The sequence below is a fragment of the Aquarana catesbeiana genome, linkage group LG07, assembly GCF_042186555.1.
Source record: "Aquarana catesbeiana isolate 2022-GZ linkage group LG07, ASM4218655v1, whole genome shotgun sequence".
Taxonomy (NCBI): Eukaryota; Metazoa; Chordata; class Amphibia; order Anura; family Ranidae; genus Aquarana; species Aquarana catesbeiana.
In genome coordinates, this window is record NC_133330.1 from 322,680,471 (window position 1) to 322,695,670 (window position 15,200).

At 47.1% G+C, this 15,200-nt stretch overlaps 1 protein-coding gene across 1 annotated transcript in view; it reads left to right on the forward strand.

Annotated features, from left to right (window-relative positions):
- Positions 1-15,200, forward strand: part of RPE65 (retinoid isomerohydrolase RPE65) — a 53,911-nt gene that overhangs the window by 25,845 nt on the left and 12,866 nt on the right. The window contains exons 6-9 of the mRNA XM_073593763.1: positions 5,475-5,622; positions 8,838-8,919; positions 10,585-10,717; positions 14,859-14,998. Of these exons, the coding sequence (XP_073449864.1) occupies positions 5,475-5,622; positions 8,838-8,919; positions 10,585-10,717; positions 14,859-14,998 (503 nt within the window). The remainder of the gene's footprint in view (positions 1-5,474; positions 5,623-8,837; positions 8,920-10,584; positions 10,718-14,858; positions 14,999-15,200) is intronic.

The following is a 15,200-nucleotide window of genomic DNA, read 5'->3' on the forward strand; positions in this document are numbered from 1 at the left end:
CCCCCCCCCCCCGACTTACCTGAGCCCCATCTTAATCCAGCGATGTTGCACGAGAGACTCGGCTATCCGGGAATCTCCCTCCTGATAGGTTGAGACACAGCAGCGGACATCATTGGCACCCGCTACTGTTAATCAAAGTCAGTGAACCAAAGAGAGAGAGGCGGCGGGGCGGTGTCTGAATGGACACACAGAGCAGCGGCTTGGGTGCCCCCTATAGCAAACTGCTTGCTGTGGTGGCAGGAGGGAGGTGCCAGAAGCCGAGACCCGGGACCCCAAAAGAGGAGGATCTGGGCTGCTCTGTGTAAAACCAACTGCACAGAGGAGGTAAGTATAACATGTTTGCTATTTGTAAACAAAAAAAAACAAGACTTTAGTATCATTTTAAGAGCTGAAGTGGTTAAAGTGGTCCATATTTTTGTTATTATAATAAATGAAGAGATTTGTAGATTAGCCAGTAGAGGGAGCTCTGCATTTTACTGAGCCTCATTCACTGTCACCTTTTTAACTGCTGATAGCTGACTTATAGAGGTCTATATATATGTATATAGAGGTCCATATATATTTAAACCACGATCCGAGTCGGTTCACAAGAAAAATTGTAAGCATGTCTCAAAATTGTACACCGATAACTGCGAAGTGCATCAAAGTACAAATATACACAAAATTGCGCTGTCAGCACCCACTACCCACCCTGTGCTCAAATTATGATTCAGATTTACTCTATAGGGCAACCCTCTCCAGCACCACCTCCCCATAGTACAAAGTATTACGTCCATACACACCTTGAAGTTATAATAGTATTCTGTCCAATAGTAAATCGACTGGAGCAAAGCCTGGTGTGGCCAGCCAACATCCCCATACTTTGTCCAACTTAGATAGGTTACCAAAGCTCATATCGAAGGATTATTCCCATGTGATCAATCAACATCCAAGTTGTGGGAGGTCTATTTGTAAAAAAAATTCACAGATCTGTAAATCCCCGTAATTTCTATAACGTGTGAAATGTCATTTTCTACTTTTTTTCATATGATTGACAGCTCCATCTAGTGGCCATAATGGTGTATTTTGCAGAAATTGAACTCAGGAACACATGGTAACTAGATGGAGATGATGATGGTCATAGGAGCTAAAAGCGGAGTTCTACCCATTTAAAAGTCAGCAGCTACAAAAAGTGTAGCTGCTGACTTTTAATAATCAGACACTCACCTGTCCCAGGGTCCAGCGTTGCGGGCTCACAAAGCCTCACTCCTCTCCCCCCTCCTCTCTGAGGTGACGACATTCTAACTGTGGGCGCCCAGCTGTGGCTTCACAGCCGGGCGAGCACTGTGCAATGGTCGGGCAATCTTCTGGGACCTGTGATGTGTCCCAGAAGATTGCATGGAGGGAGGGGGAGAGGTGAACTTCCTTCCGGTGCCGCGGAGCCCAGGGAGGAAGTGGGAGCTGGGTGCCCATAAAAACTGGGTATCCGCCCCCCCCCAAAAAAAAATGACATGCCAAATGTACCATGTAAGGGGGTCACCATCACTTAAAGCAGAAGTTCCATTTTTGGGTGGAACTCGGCTTTAAATAGGAAATTACATTTCAAACATATTAGACACAATTTTAGGGATTTTCCATGATGGCTGTGTGAATGTTGCCGAGACATTTGCACAGAATTTTTTTTTATCATTAAAAACTATACATAGAAACATGCTTTTAAAACATGATCATGCATTGCTAAGGTTTATATGCCAAGCTGAACTCAGCGCAGGCTCATTGGACACAAGGCCACCAGTGGCAGCTGGTGCTCAAATGTCTTGGGGGGAGGGGGGCCCAGTCAGCCAGTCAGCCAGCCATCCATCCGACCACCACCAAACCCCCCTCCCACCCAACCAATCATCCACTCCCCCTGTCACTAGACCACTCACTGCTGCCCACGCCCCCGTCGATCGCCGCTTTGCTCACTCGTTGCCCACTAGCCCCACACTTACCTTTATTCCTGCGTCTCACTCCCCGAGTCCCGGCGGTCTCCTCCCAGCCAATTGGGAGTCCTGGAATCCGGCCTATGGGGTCTTAGGACTCCCAGCCAATCGGGTCTCCGGAACCGCTTCCTGGTTGGCTGAGAAACAGGAAGACATTAGCTCTAATCCTGTGCTTCCAAAAAAAAAAAAACCCATTGAAATCCATGCGTCTGGTGCCCTGCATGTAAATTAGGGGCTGGGCACATGGATTGGGAGTGGCCACCACTGATGGCCACCCTGTAAAAGAAGAGAACTATGCTAACATTTTGTGCGGCTCTTGTGTTGAAATTCTGACGCTTTGCTGCTCTCCAGCCGCTGTAGGTACAGTATTTGACTCTTTGGGTGTGTTGCATATCTGCTCCCCCCTGCTGCATGCTGTGGTTCCTTCTGCCAGCTGCTACATTACTACAAGGAGTACGAGCCGGTGGGAGGAATCACAGCATGCAGCAGGGTGGTGCAGGTATCCAACACACCTAAGGGGTTGAATACCTGCAACGGCTGGAGATAAGTGAAGTGGCACCGTGTCAACACACAGGCCACAGAAAAGCTTGCAAAAGGTCTCTTCTGTTACAGGACCCAAAGTGTGCAGCAGGGGAAGTGTAGAATACCTACAGCAGTGTGGAAGCAGTGTGTAATAAGCTGGGAGATTCTCCGCCCTGCTGCTGATGTACACGTAGAGGCGGGGATACACAACATTATTGACCTAATATGGGCACGTGGCCAGAGTAGGTCAATGTCATGTAGGGGGGCAGGGAATTTCTCACCCGTTGTCACTGACCTTCATATGGCCATGGCATGAGCATCCCCACCCCTGCAGAGGAGCAGGAAATCTCCCTCCTGCAGCTCATTGGCCCTGCAATGATAACGTTTGGGTTTGGACCAGAAATTAGCTGGGCCAATGAGCTGCCAGGGGGGGGGGCTTCCTGCCCCCCTGAGTGGGCAGGGCTTTCATGTGACATAAATCACCTAATATTACCTAATTAAGAGCCCTTGCACACTGGGGCGGGGGGCGGCGTCGGCGGTAAAACGCCGCTATTATTAGCGGCGTTTTACCGTCGGTATGCGGCCGCTAGCGGGGCGATTTTACCCCCCGCTAGCGGCCGAGAAAGGGTTAAATACCACCGCAAAGCGCCTCTGCAGAGGCGCATTGCCGGCGGTATAGCCGCGCCGTCCCATTGATTTCAATGGGCAGGAGCGGTAAAGGAGCGGTATACACACCGCTCCTTCACCGCTCCGAAGATGCTGCTGGCAGGACTTTTTTTACCGTCCTGCTAGCGCATCGCTCCAGTGTGCAAGCCCTCGGGGCTTTCACACTGGGATGACAGCAGCGGCACTTTCGGGGCGGTTTGCAGGCGATATTATTAGCGCAATAGCGCCTGCAAACCGCCCCAGTGTGCAAGGGCTCTTAGCGATGTGCCCATATTAGGTCAATGATGTCATGAGCATCCTCGATCCTGAAGAAAGGCGGGAATCTCCCTCCCACAGCTCATTGGTCCTGCAGTGACAGCTAACATTTGGGCTTGGACTGGAAGTGTCATTGCCATGTGGCCATATTACGACAGTGATGTCACCAGCATCCCCGCCCTTCAGAAGGACGGCAAATCTCCTTCCAGCAGTTCATTGGCCTAGCAATCTATGGGTTTGGACCTGAAGTTAGCTGAACCAATGAGCTGCAGGCATGAGATTCCCTGCACAGGTGAGGATGCTTATGACATCATTGACCTAATATGGTCATGTGGTCATATTAGGTCAGTGATGTCATGAGCATCCCTGCCTGTACTGAGGTCAGAGAATCTCCCGCTCACAGCTACATAGTTACATAGTAGGTGAGGTCGAAAAAAGACACAAGTCCATCAAGTCCAACCTATGTGTGTGATTATGTGTCAGTATTACATTGTATATCCCTGTATGTTGTGGTCGTTCAGGTGCTTATCTAATAGTTTCTTGAAACTATCAATGCCCCCTGCTGAGACCACCGCCTGTGGAAGGGAATTCCACATCCTTGCCGCTCTTACAATAAAGAACCCTCTACGTAGTTTAAGGTTAAACCTCTTTTCTTCTAATTTTAATGAGTTGCCACGTGTCTTGTTAAACTCCCTTCTGCAAAAAAAGTTTTATCCCTATTGGCCTAGTAATAAACGCTAACTTTTGGGTTCAGACAGGAAGTTACCTGGGCCAATGTCATTGGGTCAATGATGTCACGAGCAACCCTGCCCAGGCCAGGGATTGGGATGGGGAACCTCCTGCCCACAGCTCTGCATGGATGGAGATGCTCAGATGCTCATAACATCATTGACCTAACACGGCCATGTGCTCATATTAGATCAATGATGTCATAAACACCCCTGCCTGTACTGGGGTCAGGGAATCTCCCGCCTGCAGCTCACTGGCCCCCTTGTACGGGTGGGGATGCTCATGACATCCTTAAACTATGATGGCCACATGACCCTATTGGGCCAATGTCATTGGGTCAATGATGTCACGAGCAGCCCTGCCCAGGCTGAGGATGGGGAACCTCCTGCCCACAGCTCTGCATGGATGGAGATGCTCAGATGCTCATGACATCATTGACCTAACATGGCCAATGCCATGTGCTCATATTAGGTCAATGATGTCATAAGCATCCCTGCCTGTACTGGGGTCAGGGAATCTCCCGCCTTCAGCTCACTGGCCCCCTTGTACGGGTGGGGATGCTCATGACATCCTTGATCTATGATGGCCACGTGACCCTATTGGGCCAGTGTCATTGGGTCAATGATGTCACGAGCAGCCCTCCCCAGGACGGGGATGGGGAACCTCCTGCCCACAGCTCTGCATGGATGGAGATGCTCAGATGCTCATGACATCATTGACCTAACACGGCCATGTGCTCATATTAGGTCAATGATGTCATAAGCATCCCTGCCTGTACTAGAGTCAGGGAATCTCCCGCCTGCAGCTCACTGTCCCCCTTGTACAGGTGGGGATGTTAATGACATCCTTGATCTATGATGGCCACATGACCCTATTGGGCCAATGTCATTGGGTCAATGATGTCACAAGCATCCCTGCCCAGGCCGGAGATGGGGAACCTCCTGCCAGCAGCTCAATGGCTCAGCAATGACAGCCAACTTTCGGTTTCAGACCACAGCCCAAGGGTAGCTTTAACAGGGTAGCCATTGCTTTACAAGTCACGTGACAGGGTCCATTTACCATATATCTGAAAGACTCATTGAAGAGACCCCCACGTCCCCTTTAAGCCTTGTCATTACTCATTTTAACCTTTTCCAGAATTATGGGCTATTTGTTTGCACACTAATTAGGAAAGTAATGTGAACTAGAGCGTGACTGCGAATTTAAACGACCGTTTTATGATGGAAGAAGGAAACATATGCGGATGGCTCTGGAAATGTCATTGAATCACGGGCGGATTCTGCAGCGTGAGTCACTGCGATTAGTCATCGATAACCTTGTCGCTTCCTGTCTGACTTTCAGGTAGATCTCTGCAACTACGTCTCCATCAACGGGGTGACGGCACATCCGCACATCGAGAATGACGGCACGGTCTACAACATCGGCAATTGTTTTGGGAAGCATTTCGCCATCGCTTATAATGTGATCAAAATTCCCCCTCTGCAGGCAGGTACGTCCCCGATAAGTGCTACAGACTATGGGGGGGTCTACTCTGGTAAATGGATGGAATATGCGCTCTGTCTTCACTGGGATAGAAAGTGAAGGTTAAAAAGTGTGCACAGCAATTCCTCCAGTGAAAGTCCATGTACATTCGTTCTGTGCAAATGTGGCACAAAAAAAAAACAACAAATGTTATTAGGCTATATCCTGTGCTGGTCACATGTTTTTTTTATGGATTTAATATGGACAATACTGAATTTTGGCCACTAGATGGTTCTGAGTATCATAGCAATTTCCTATAATACTTAGCACCATTTAGTGGCCAAATATGGTATCTTTCATTTTTATTTAATGCATTTTTTTTTTTTTTTATAAATATGCCTCTTGGTGTTTAGCACTCCTTACAACCAGGGTTGCTGATAGGGTAGTAGAGCTATTCTTTCTGTACTAAGGATGGGCCCCACCATTTCAGCAGAGAGGGGACGGCTTTGTTCTGGGCACCACAGACTAATTTTGCAGTCTGCAGAAATGAAAAAAAAAAGCGTCCACAGGTCCCATTTGTTCAGCAGGGGGCCAAGGGAGAAATTCTCCATGCCGCAATTTAATTTATTTGCCGGAATCACGGCACAGAGGATTATTCTGCCTGTACCCAAAAATCATACATATTCCTAACCTCTGAACTATGTATTTTACCTGTATACTTAACCCACTCCTGACCCCTGCACTCTGTACATTACCCACTCCTGACCCCTGCACTCTGTACATTACCCACTCATGACCCCTGCACTCTATACATTACTCACTCCTGACCTCTGCACTCCATATGTTACAAATTCCTAGCCCCTGCACTCTGTACTTTACCCACTCCTGACCCCTGCACTCCATATGTTATAAATTCCTAGCTCCTGACCCCTGCACTCTATACATTACTCACTCCTGACCTCTGCACTCCATATGTTACAAATTCCTAGCCCCTGTACTCTGTAAATTACCCACTCTGGACCCCTGCCCTCTGTACATTGCCCATTCCTGGCACCTGCACTCTGTACATTACCCACTCCTGAAGCCCTGCACTCTGTACACTACCAACTCCTGACCCCTGCACTCTGTACATTACCCACTCCTGACCCCTGCACTCTATACATTACCCACTCCTGACCCCTGCATTCTGTACATTACCCACTCCTGACCCCTTCACTCTGTACATTACCCACTCCTGAAGCTCTGCACATTACCCACTGCTGACCTCTGCACTTCATATGTTACAAATTCCTAGCCCCTGCACTCTGTAAATTATCCACTCTGGACCCCTACACTCTGTACATTATCCACTCCTGACCCCTGCACTTTGTACATTATCCACTCCTGACCCCTGCACTTTGTACATTATCCACTCCTGACCCCTGCATTCTGTACATTACAAAATCCTGACCCCTGAACTCTGTACATTACCCACTTCTGACCCCTGCACTCTGTACTTTACCCATTCCTGACCCCTGCACTCTGTACTTTACCCATTCCTGACCCCTGCACTCTGTACTTTACCCATTCCTGACCCCTGCACTCTGTACTTTACCCACTCCTGACCCCTGCACTCTGTACTTTACCTATTCCTGATCCCTGCACTCTGTACTTTACCCATTCCTGACCCCTGCACTCTGTGCGTTACCCACTCCTGACCCCTGCACTCTGTACGTTACCCACTCCTGACTCCTGCACTCTGTACGTTACCCACTCCTGACCTCTGCACTCTGTACGTTACCCACTCCTGACCCCTGCACTCTGTACGTTACCCACTTCTGACCCCTGAACTCTGTACGTTACCCACTCCTGACCCCTGCACTCTGTACATTACCCACTTCTGACCCCTGCACTCTGTACTTTACCCATTCCTGATCCCTGCACTCTGTACTTTACCCATTCCTGACCCCTGCACTCTGTGCGTTACCCACTCCTGACCCCTGCACTCTGTACGTTACCCACTCCTGACTCCTGCACTCTGTACGTTACCCACTCCTGACCTCTGCACTCTATACGTTACCCACTCCTGACCCCTAAACTCTGTACGTTACCCACTCCTGACCCCTGAACTCTGTACGTTACCCACTCCTGACCCCTGCACTCTGTACGTTACCCACTCCTGACCCCTGAACTCTGTACATTACCCACTCCTGACCCCTGCACTCTGTACATAACCAACTCCTGACCCCTGCACTCTGTACATACCCACTCCTGACCCCAGTACTCTGTATGTTACAAACCCCTGACCCCTACACTCTGTACATTGTCCACTCCTGACCCGTGCACTCTGTACAATAAACATTTCTGACCATTAAGCTATGTACATTATCCACCTCTGACTCCTGCACACTGTACAGTACACACTCCTGACACCTACAGTGTCAACATTACATACCACTGACCCCTGCACTCTGTACGTTACATTTTCCTGTCACCTGCATTTTGTACATTCTATACACCTGACACCTGCACTCTGTATGTTACACATATCTGACCCCTGTACTCTGTACAAATTTGAAACCCTTCCCATTGTTAGTATAATGTTGCCATACCCAAATTTCTCCATGGCGCCCTTTTCTTTGCTACATGCCTGCGGGCTGGTGATGGCAGCTTTAGGCCCTGGTTCAGGTAGGCTGAATGGAGCCCCATGATTTGTAATGGTGGTCCAGCATACAGCACTGGAGTCCTCAGTTCAATTCTCAACCAGAACATTATCTGCATGGAGTTTGCATGTTCTCCCTCTGCTGGTGTGGGTTGTCTCCAAGAACTCCGGTTTCCACCCACACTCCAAAAACATGCTGGTAGGTTAATTGGCTCCAATCTAAATTGGCCCTAATAAGTGTATGTATAATGTGAGTTAGTGACCTTAGACTGTAAGCTCTTTGAGAGCAGGGACTGATGTAAATTACAGTATGGAACGTGCTGCGGAAATTGTTGGCACCATATAAATACTTGTAACAAATAATAAGTTGTCACCAGAAAAAATAGAGATGGGAAACCTTCCAAAGGGGACACTTCTGGTGACAACTGTCTAAGAAGGGATTTCCTCTCACTTCCTGTTCTATCTATAAGACAGGAAGTGAAAGCAAATCTCCCCAATGGGACAAAATAGATGTCACTGGACCTAAAATAAGAAATGCAATGAGAACTGAAAGGTTTTATTTAAAAAATATATTTTAAAACATTTCCTGTTTTATGTTTCAGACAAAGAAGATCCCGTGACAAAATCCAAGGTTGTTGTCCAGTTTCCTTGTAGTGACAGACTTATGCCATCCTATGTTCACAGGTGAGCGGAGCTTTCACATATATATGTGATCCTGATTTTCTGCACACCTGGCTATGTAGTTTGACAAAAACAAAATGTTTACATACACCAATTACCAAAAGTATTGGGACGCCTGCCTTTACACACACATGAACTTCAATGGCATCCCAGTCTTAGTCCATAGGGTTCAATATTGAGTTGGCCCAACCTTTGTAGCTATAACAGCTTCAACTCTGTCCACAAGGTTTAGGAGTGTCTATGGGACTGTTTAAAAATTCTTTGAGAAGCGCATTTGTGAGGTCAGGCACTGATGTTGGATGAGAAGGCCTGGCTCGCAGTCTCCGTTCTAATTTATCCTAAAGGTGTTCTATCGGGTTGAGCCAGTCAAGTCCCTCCACCCCAAACTCGCTTATCCATGTCTTTATGGACCTTGCTTTGTGCACTGGTGTGCAGTCATGTTGGAACAGGAAGGGGCCCACAAAGTTGGGAGCATAAAATTGTCCAAAATGTCTTGGTATGCTGACGCCTTAAGAGTTCCCTTCACTGGAACTAAGGGGCCAAGCCCAATCAATGCAAAACAACCCCACACCATAATCCCCCCTCCACCAAATGCTTTGGACCAGTGCTCAAAGCAAGGTCCATAAAGACATGGATGAGCGAGTTTGAGGTGGAGGAACTTGACTGGCCTGCACAGAGTCCTGACCTTAACCTGATAGAACACCTTTGAGATGAATTAGAGCAGTGGCCGCCCGTAATGCAGGGCGCAAGGGCGCTGCCCCCCCTACTCCATGCGTCCGGCCCACTAATCTACATATGGGGCGCCGGACGCATGGACTCCGATAGGGTTTTTTTCTTTTTTTAAGCACGTGATTAGAACCAGAGGCTCTAATAGGCTTCAAAAAAAGGTGGGCTCGGGGCGCAGAGCACTGTGCCCTGAGTCCACCTAGTTGTATGACAATAGCGAATTAATATTCACTATTGTCTTCCTGACTCGCCTCCCGGCCAATCAGGAAGCAGGTCCTGATTGGCTGAAAGGAGGAGCGATCCTATTGGCTGCCAAGGAAGAGGAGGGAGGAGACACAGGGGAAGCCACTGTGAAGCATCAGAAGGAGGAGACGCCGCCCACCGACCGGAGGAAACACTGGCTGCCTGCGACCTAGATTGGGTAAGTGTGGGTATTGAGACCAACCAACCGGGTGAGGGGGTGCCTGTGGCCAACCCGACTGACCGGGGCTGGCAGCGAGTGGATTGTTTGCCACCGCCCGACCCTCCAAAAAAAATATACCACCAGCCGCCACTGAGTTAGAGAGGAGTCCTGACCTCAACCTGATAGAACACCGTTTGGATGAATTAGAGGGGAGACTGCGAGCCAGGCCTTCTCGTCCAACATCAGTGCCTGACCTCACAAATGCGCTTCGGGAAGAATTGTCAAACATACCCATAGACAGACACCTAAACCTTGTGGACAGCCTTCCCAGAAGAGTTGAAGCTGTTATAGCTGCAAAGGGTGGGCCAATTCAATATTGAACCCTATGGACTAAGACTGGGAGGCCATTAAAGTTCATGTGCGTGTAAAGGCAGGTGTCCCAATACTTTTGACAATATAGTGTATGCAGGCATGGTGTGAATGAGGCCTTACAAGTAGCTCTACAGTACAGTGATCACCTCTTGTTACTTGTTTTGCAGTTTCGGATTGACGCCAAATTATATAGTCTTCGTAGAACAGCCGGTGAAGATCAATCTCATTAAGTTCCTTTCGGCGTGGAGTATTTGGGGGGCCAACTACATGGACTGCTTCGAGTCCCATGAAACCATGGGGGTGAGTCTGAACACTATAGAAGCTAGAAGTCCAAGGCAAAGAAAATCGAAACACAACTTCTTAGCAAAAGGAGTTTGATGATTTTCCTTTTAATCTGTTATTTCTCATTTAAAGTCGACCTATCAGTAGAATGCAAAATCCACTAAAACGTCCCCGTCCCCTTCCCCTTTATTAATCCCCTATTAGGTGTAAAATGTTCCTGTAGAAAAAGCTAGATTTTTACTTGCAGTAACCCGTCCTCCACATGACTTGGCATGATGTCACCGTCCTTGCAGGAAGATTCCCGGGGAATACAGAGCAGGTGAATTCAAAGAAGACACTCCAGTCCTCTGTAACCCAATTTCTAATGAGCAGTGGTGGCTGGTGCTCAAAATTTTTAGGTGGGCGCAAACAAATTGAAAAATTCTGAAAAAAAACCCCATCAGTTCAAGCCTCACTGTGCCATCAAACGCAGCCACTGTGCCCATCAAACGCAGCCACTGTGCCCATCAAACGCAGCCACTGTGCCCATCAAATGCAGCCACTGTGCCCATCAAACACAGCCACTGTACCATCAAACACAGCCACTGTACCATCAAACACAGCCACTGTGCCCATCAAACGCAGCCACTGCGCCCATCTAACGCAGCCACTGCGCCCATTAAACGCAGCCACTGTGCCCATCAATTGCCGCCACTGTGCCATCAAACGCAGCCACTGTGCCCATCAAACGCAGCCACTGTGCCCATCAAACGCAGCCACTGCGCCCATTAAACGAAGCCACTGTGCCCATCAATTGCCGCCACTGTACCATCAAACACAGCCACTGTGCCAAACGCAGCCACTGTGCCCATTAATTGCCGCCGCTGTGCCATCAAACGCAGCCACTGTGCCATATCAAATGCTCCCACTGTGCCATCAAATGCTGCCACTGTGCCATTAAATGCTGCCACTGTGCCCCATCAAATACTGCTACTGTGCCCATCATATGCAGCCACTGTGCCCATCTTATGCAGCCAACTGTGCCCCACTGCAGCCCTGAGCCTCACCTTACAGGCAACTCTGCTCTCGCTGTGCATTCCACGGAGCTGCCGACGTCAATTCACTTGAATAACAAAGCTCCCATCTGTAGTAATACTACAGGCGGAAGCTGCTCGGCACTATGGATTGCGCCGCAAAGCAGGTCAAAAGCCTGCAAATGAAGCGCCTCATCTGGATCTCGTGATTGCATTGACGTGGCGCTTCCCATAGTGCACTGTGTCTGGCGCCCGAACATAGTGCACTTAAAGAACATTTTTTTCTTTCTTTTTTTTTTAAGGGACTGCTGGGTGGAGAGGGGGGTGGCCGCGCCTGTGCACCCCCTATGGACGGGCCACCACTGAGGTTACAGTATTATGACTGCTTCGTATTCCCCGGAATCCAAAAAAAAAAAAATCTTTATGAATCAACCACCTTTATTATTAGTTCCAAAAACCTGAAAATTCGAAAATCTGAAATAGTAACTAACTATTAAATTATAGGTATTGTAATTTCCTTTCAAATTTGGCTGTTAGTGAACGTAACACATACGAATTTATCCGAAGTTACGAATTATCCGAAATGTTTGCTGCATCTAAACAGATGGAGCGGAACAAATTAATAATAAATAATAATAATAATAAAAAGGTTTTATTATTATTATTATTGTTATTTATTATTATTAATTCAATACATTCCATTCGTTTGGATACGGCATTTGTCATTTCGGATAATTCGTAACTTCGGATATGTGTGTGTTACGTTCACTAACAACCAAATCTGAAAGGAAATTACAATACCTATAATTTAATAGTTAGTAATAGTTAAGTTATTGTTAGTTCATTATTATTTCAGATTTACAAATTTACGAATGTACGAATGTACGAATGTACGAATGTACGAATTTACGAATGTACGAATTTACGAACGTACGAATGTATGAATTTTTGAACATTCAAATTTACGGATATTTGGAAAAATTCATTAAACGGGTTTTCATTAATTCGGATATTTCCGAATGAATGAATTTGTTGAAATTCGTTAAAAAACGAATTTGGAACGAAACGAATTGCACATGTCTAGTATATACCAGAGGTGTCCAACCTTTGGACCATACTGGGCCAGATTGGAAGATTTGGAAGGAATTGTCTTGGGCCACACATAAAATACACTAACTGTAAGGAGAGCTGATGAGCAGAAAAAGTCAGGCAGATCACAAGTTAATGATCACTGATATAGATAATCTGAGCGATAAAACTTATTTTTTTGTAATATTTTTTATTATAAAATAAAGAGGTAACATAAAACTAATGCGCTATTTGGCACTGTTTTCTATAAACGAACACATCAATATCTGGTTGGATGGATGTAGTAGCAGTTCTCAATGAAAACTCAAGATACTCATCAGATACACTATATTGTCAAAAGTATTGAGACGCCTGCCTTTACACACACATGACCTTTAATGGCATCCCAGTCTTAGTCTGTAGGGTTCAATACTGAGTTGCCCCACCCTTTGCAGCTATAGTTCCCTTCACTGGAACTAAGGGGCCAAGCCCTGAAAAACAACCCTGCACCATAATCCCCCCTCCATCAAATGTTTCGTTCCATTGCACAAAGCAAGGTCCATAAATGGATGAGCGAGTTTGGGGTTGTTTTTCAGGGGTTGGGCTTGGCCCCTTAGTTCCAGTGAAGGGAAATCTTCAGGCGTCAGCATACCAAGACATTTTGGACAATTTCATGCTCCCAACTTTGTGGGAACAGTTTGGGGATGGCCCCTTCCTGTTCCAACATGACTGCGCACCAGTGCACAAAGCAAGGTCCATAAGGACACGGATGAGCGAGTTTGGGGTTGAGGAACAGGACTGGCCTGCACAGAGTCCTGAACTCAACCTGATAGAACACCTTTGGGATGAATTAGAGGTGGAGACTGCGAGCCAGGCCTTCTCATCCAACATCAGTGCTGACCTCACAATTGCGCTTCTGCAAGAATGGTAAAACATTCCCATAGACACACTCCTAAACCTTGTGGACAGCCTTCCCAGAAGAGTTGAAGTTGCTAAAGCTGCAATGGGTGGGCCAACTCAATATTGAACCCTACGGACTAAGACTGGGATGCCATTAAAGTTCATGTGCGTGTAAAGGCAGGAGTCACAATTCTTTTGACAATTTAGTATATTTTGGTTCTAATTTTGGGCTTCATGTGCTTCATTGTTGAAAATAGTTGTTCACAAATATAGGTGCTGCCAAAAAAACTGATAACATGAATAAGACCTGATTGTGAAGAGTGGGGGATTTTTCTTCGGGAAGATAAAACTTATAAAAGTCTGAGCTTGTTATATTTCCTCCTTCATGGTCCCCCCCCCCGTGACTTCACCATTAATATCAACAACACAACCATTGGTCCCTCCACACATGCCAGGGTCCTGGGTGTAATCCTTGACTCTGACCTCTCCTTCAGCCCCCATATCCAATCACTGGCTAAATCCTGCCGCCTTAACCTCCGCAACATCTCCAGAGTTCCACCCTTCCTGACTAATGACACCACAAAACAACTTATTCACTCCTTGATTATTTCCCGCTTTGACTACTGCAACTCTCTCCTTAATGGCCTATCCCTAAGCAGGCTATCCCCCCTTCAGTCTATTATGAATGCTGCTGCTAGACTATTACACCTCACTAATCGATCCATGACTGCTGCTCCTCTCTGCCAATCCCTTCTCTGGCTTCCCCTACCCCACCGTGTAAAATTCAAAATGCTAACCATAACATACAAGGCCATTCACAACATCGCCCCCATCTACATCACCAACCTCATCTGCAGATATCTCCCAAATCGCCCCCTCCGCTCCTCCAAGGACCTCCTCCTCTCTAGCTCCCTTGTTACCTCCTCCCATGCTCGCCTTCAGGACTTCTCCAGAGCCTCGCCCATCCTCTGGAACTCCCTGCACCAGTATGTCAGATCAGCCCCTACCCTGTCCACTTTTAGGAGATCCCTGAAAAATACTCTTCTCTTATGTCATGTAGGCATGGATGGTGTTATGTAAGTATGGATAGAACATATACTCTTCTCCTATATCATGTAGGCATGAATAGGGTTATGTAAGTATGGACAGAATATATACTGTTCTCCTGTGTTATGTAGGTTTGGATGCACGTAGCTGAAAAACACACCGGGGAATATCTTAATGTAAAATACAGAACCTCAGCATTCAACATTTTCCACCACATCAACACCTATGAAGACAATGGATTTCTAATAGTGGATGTGTGTTGTTGGAAAGGGTAAGGTGTTCTTTTTTCTCATCCTATTAGGAGGGGGCTGATGGATCAAACCATTTTGGAATAGTTGTATCTCCATCTGTAGAACCCCCATGTAGAGGACACCGGTACACAATCCCCATGTAGAGGACACCGGTACACAATCCCCATGTAGAAGACACCAGTACACAATCCCCATGTAGAGGACACCGGTACACAATCCTCA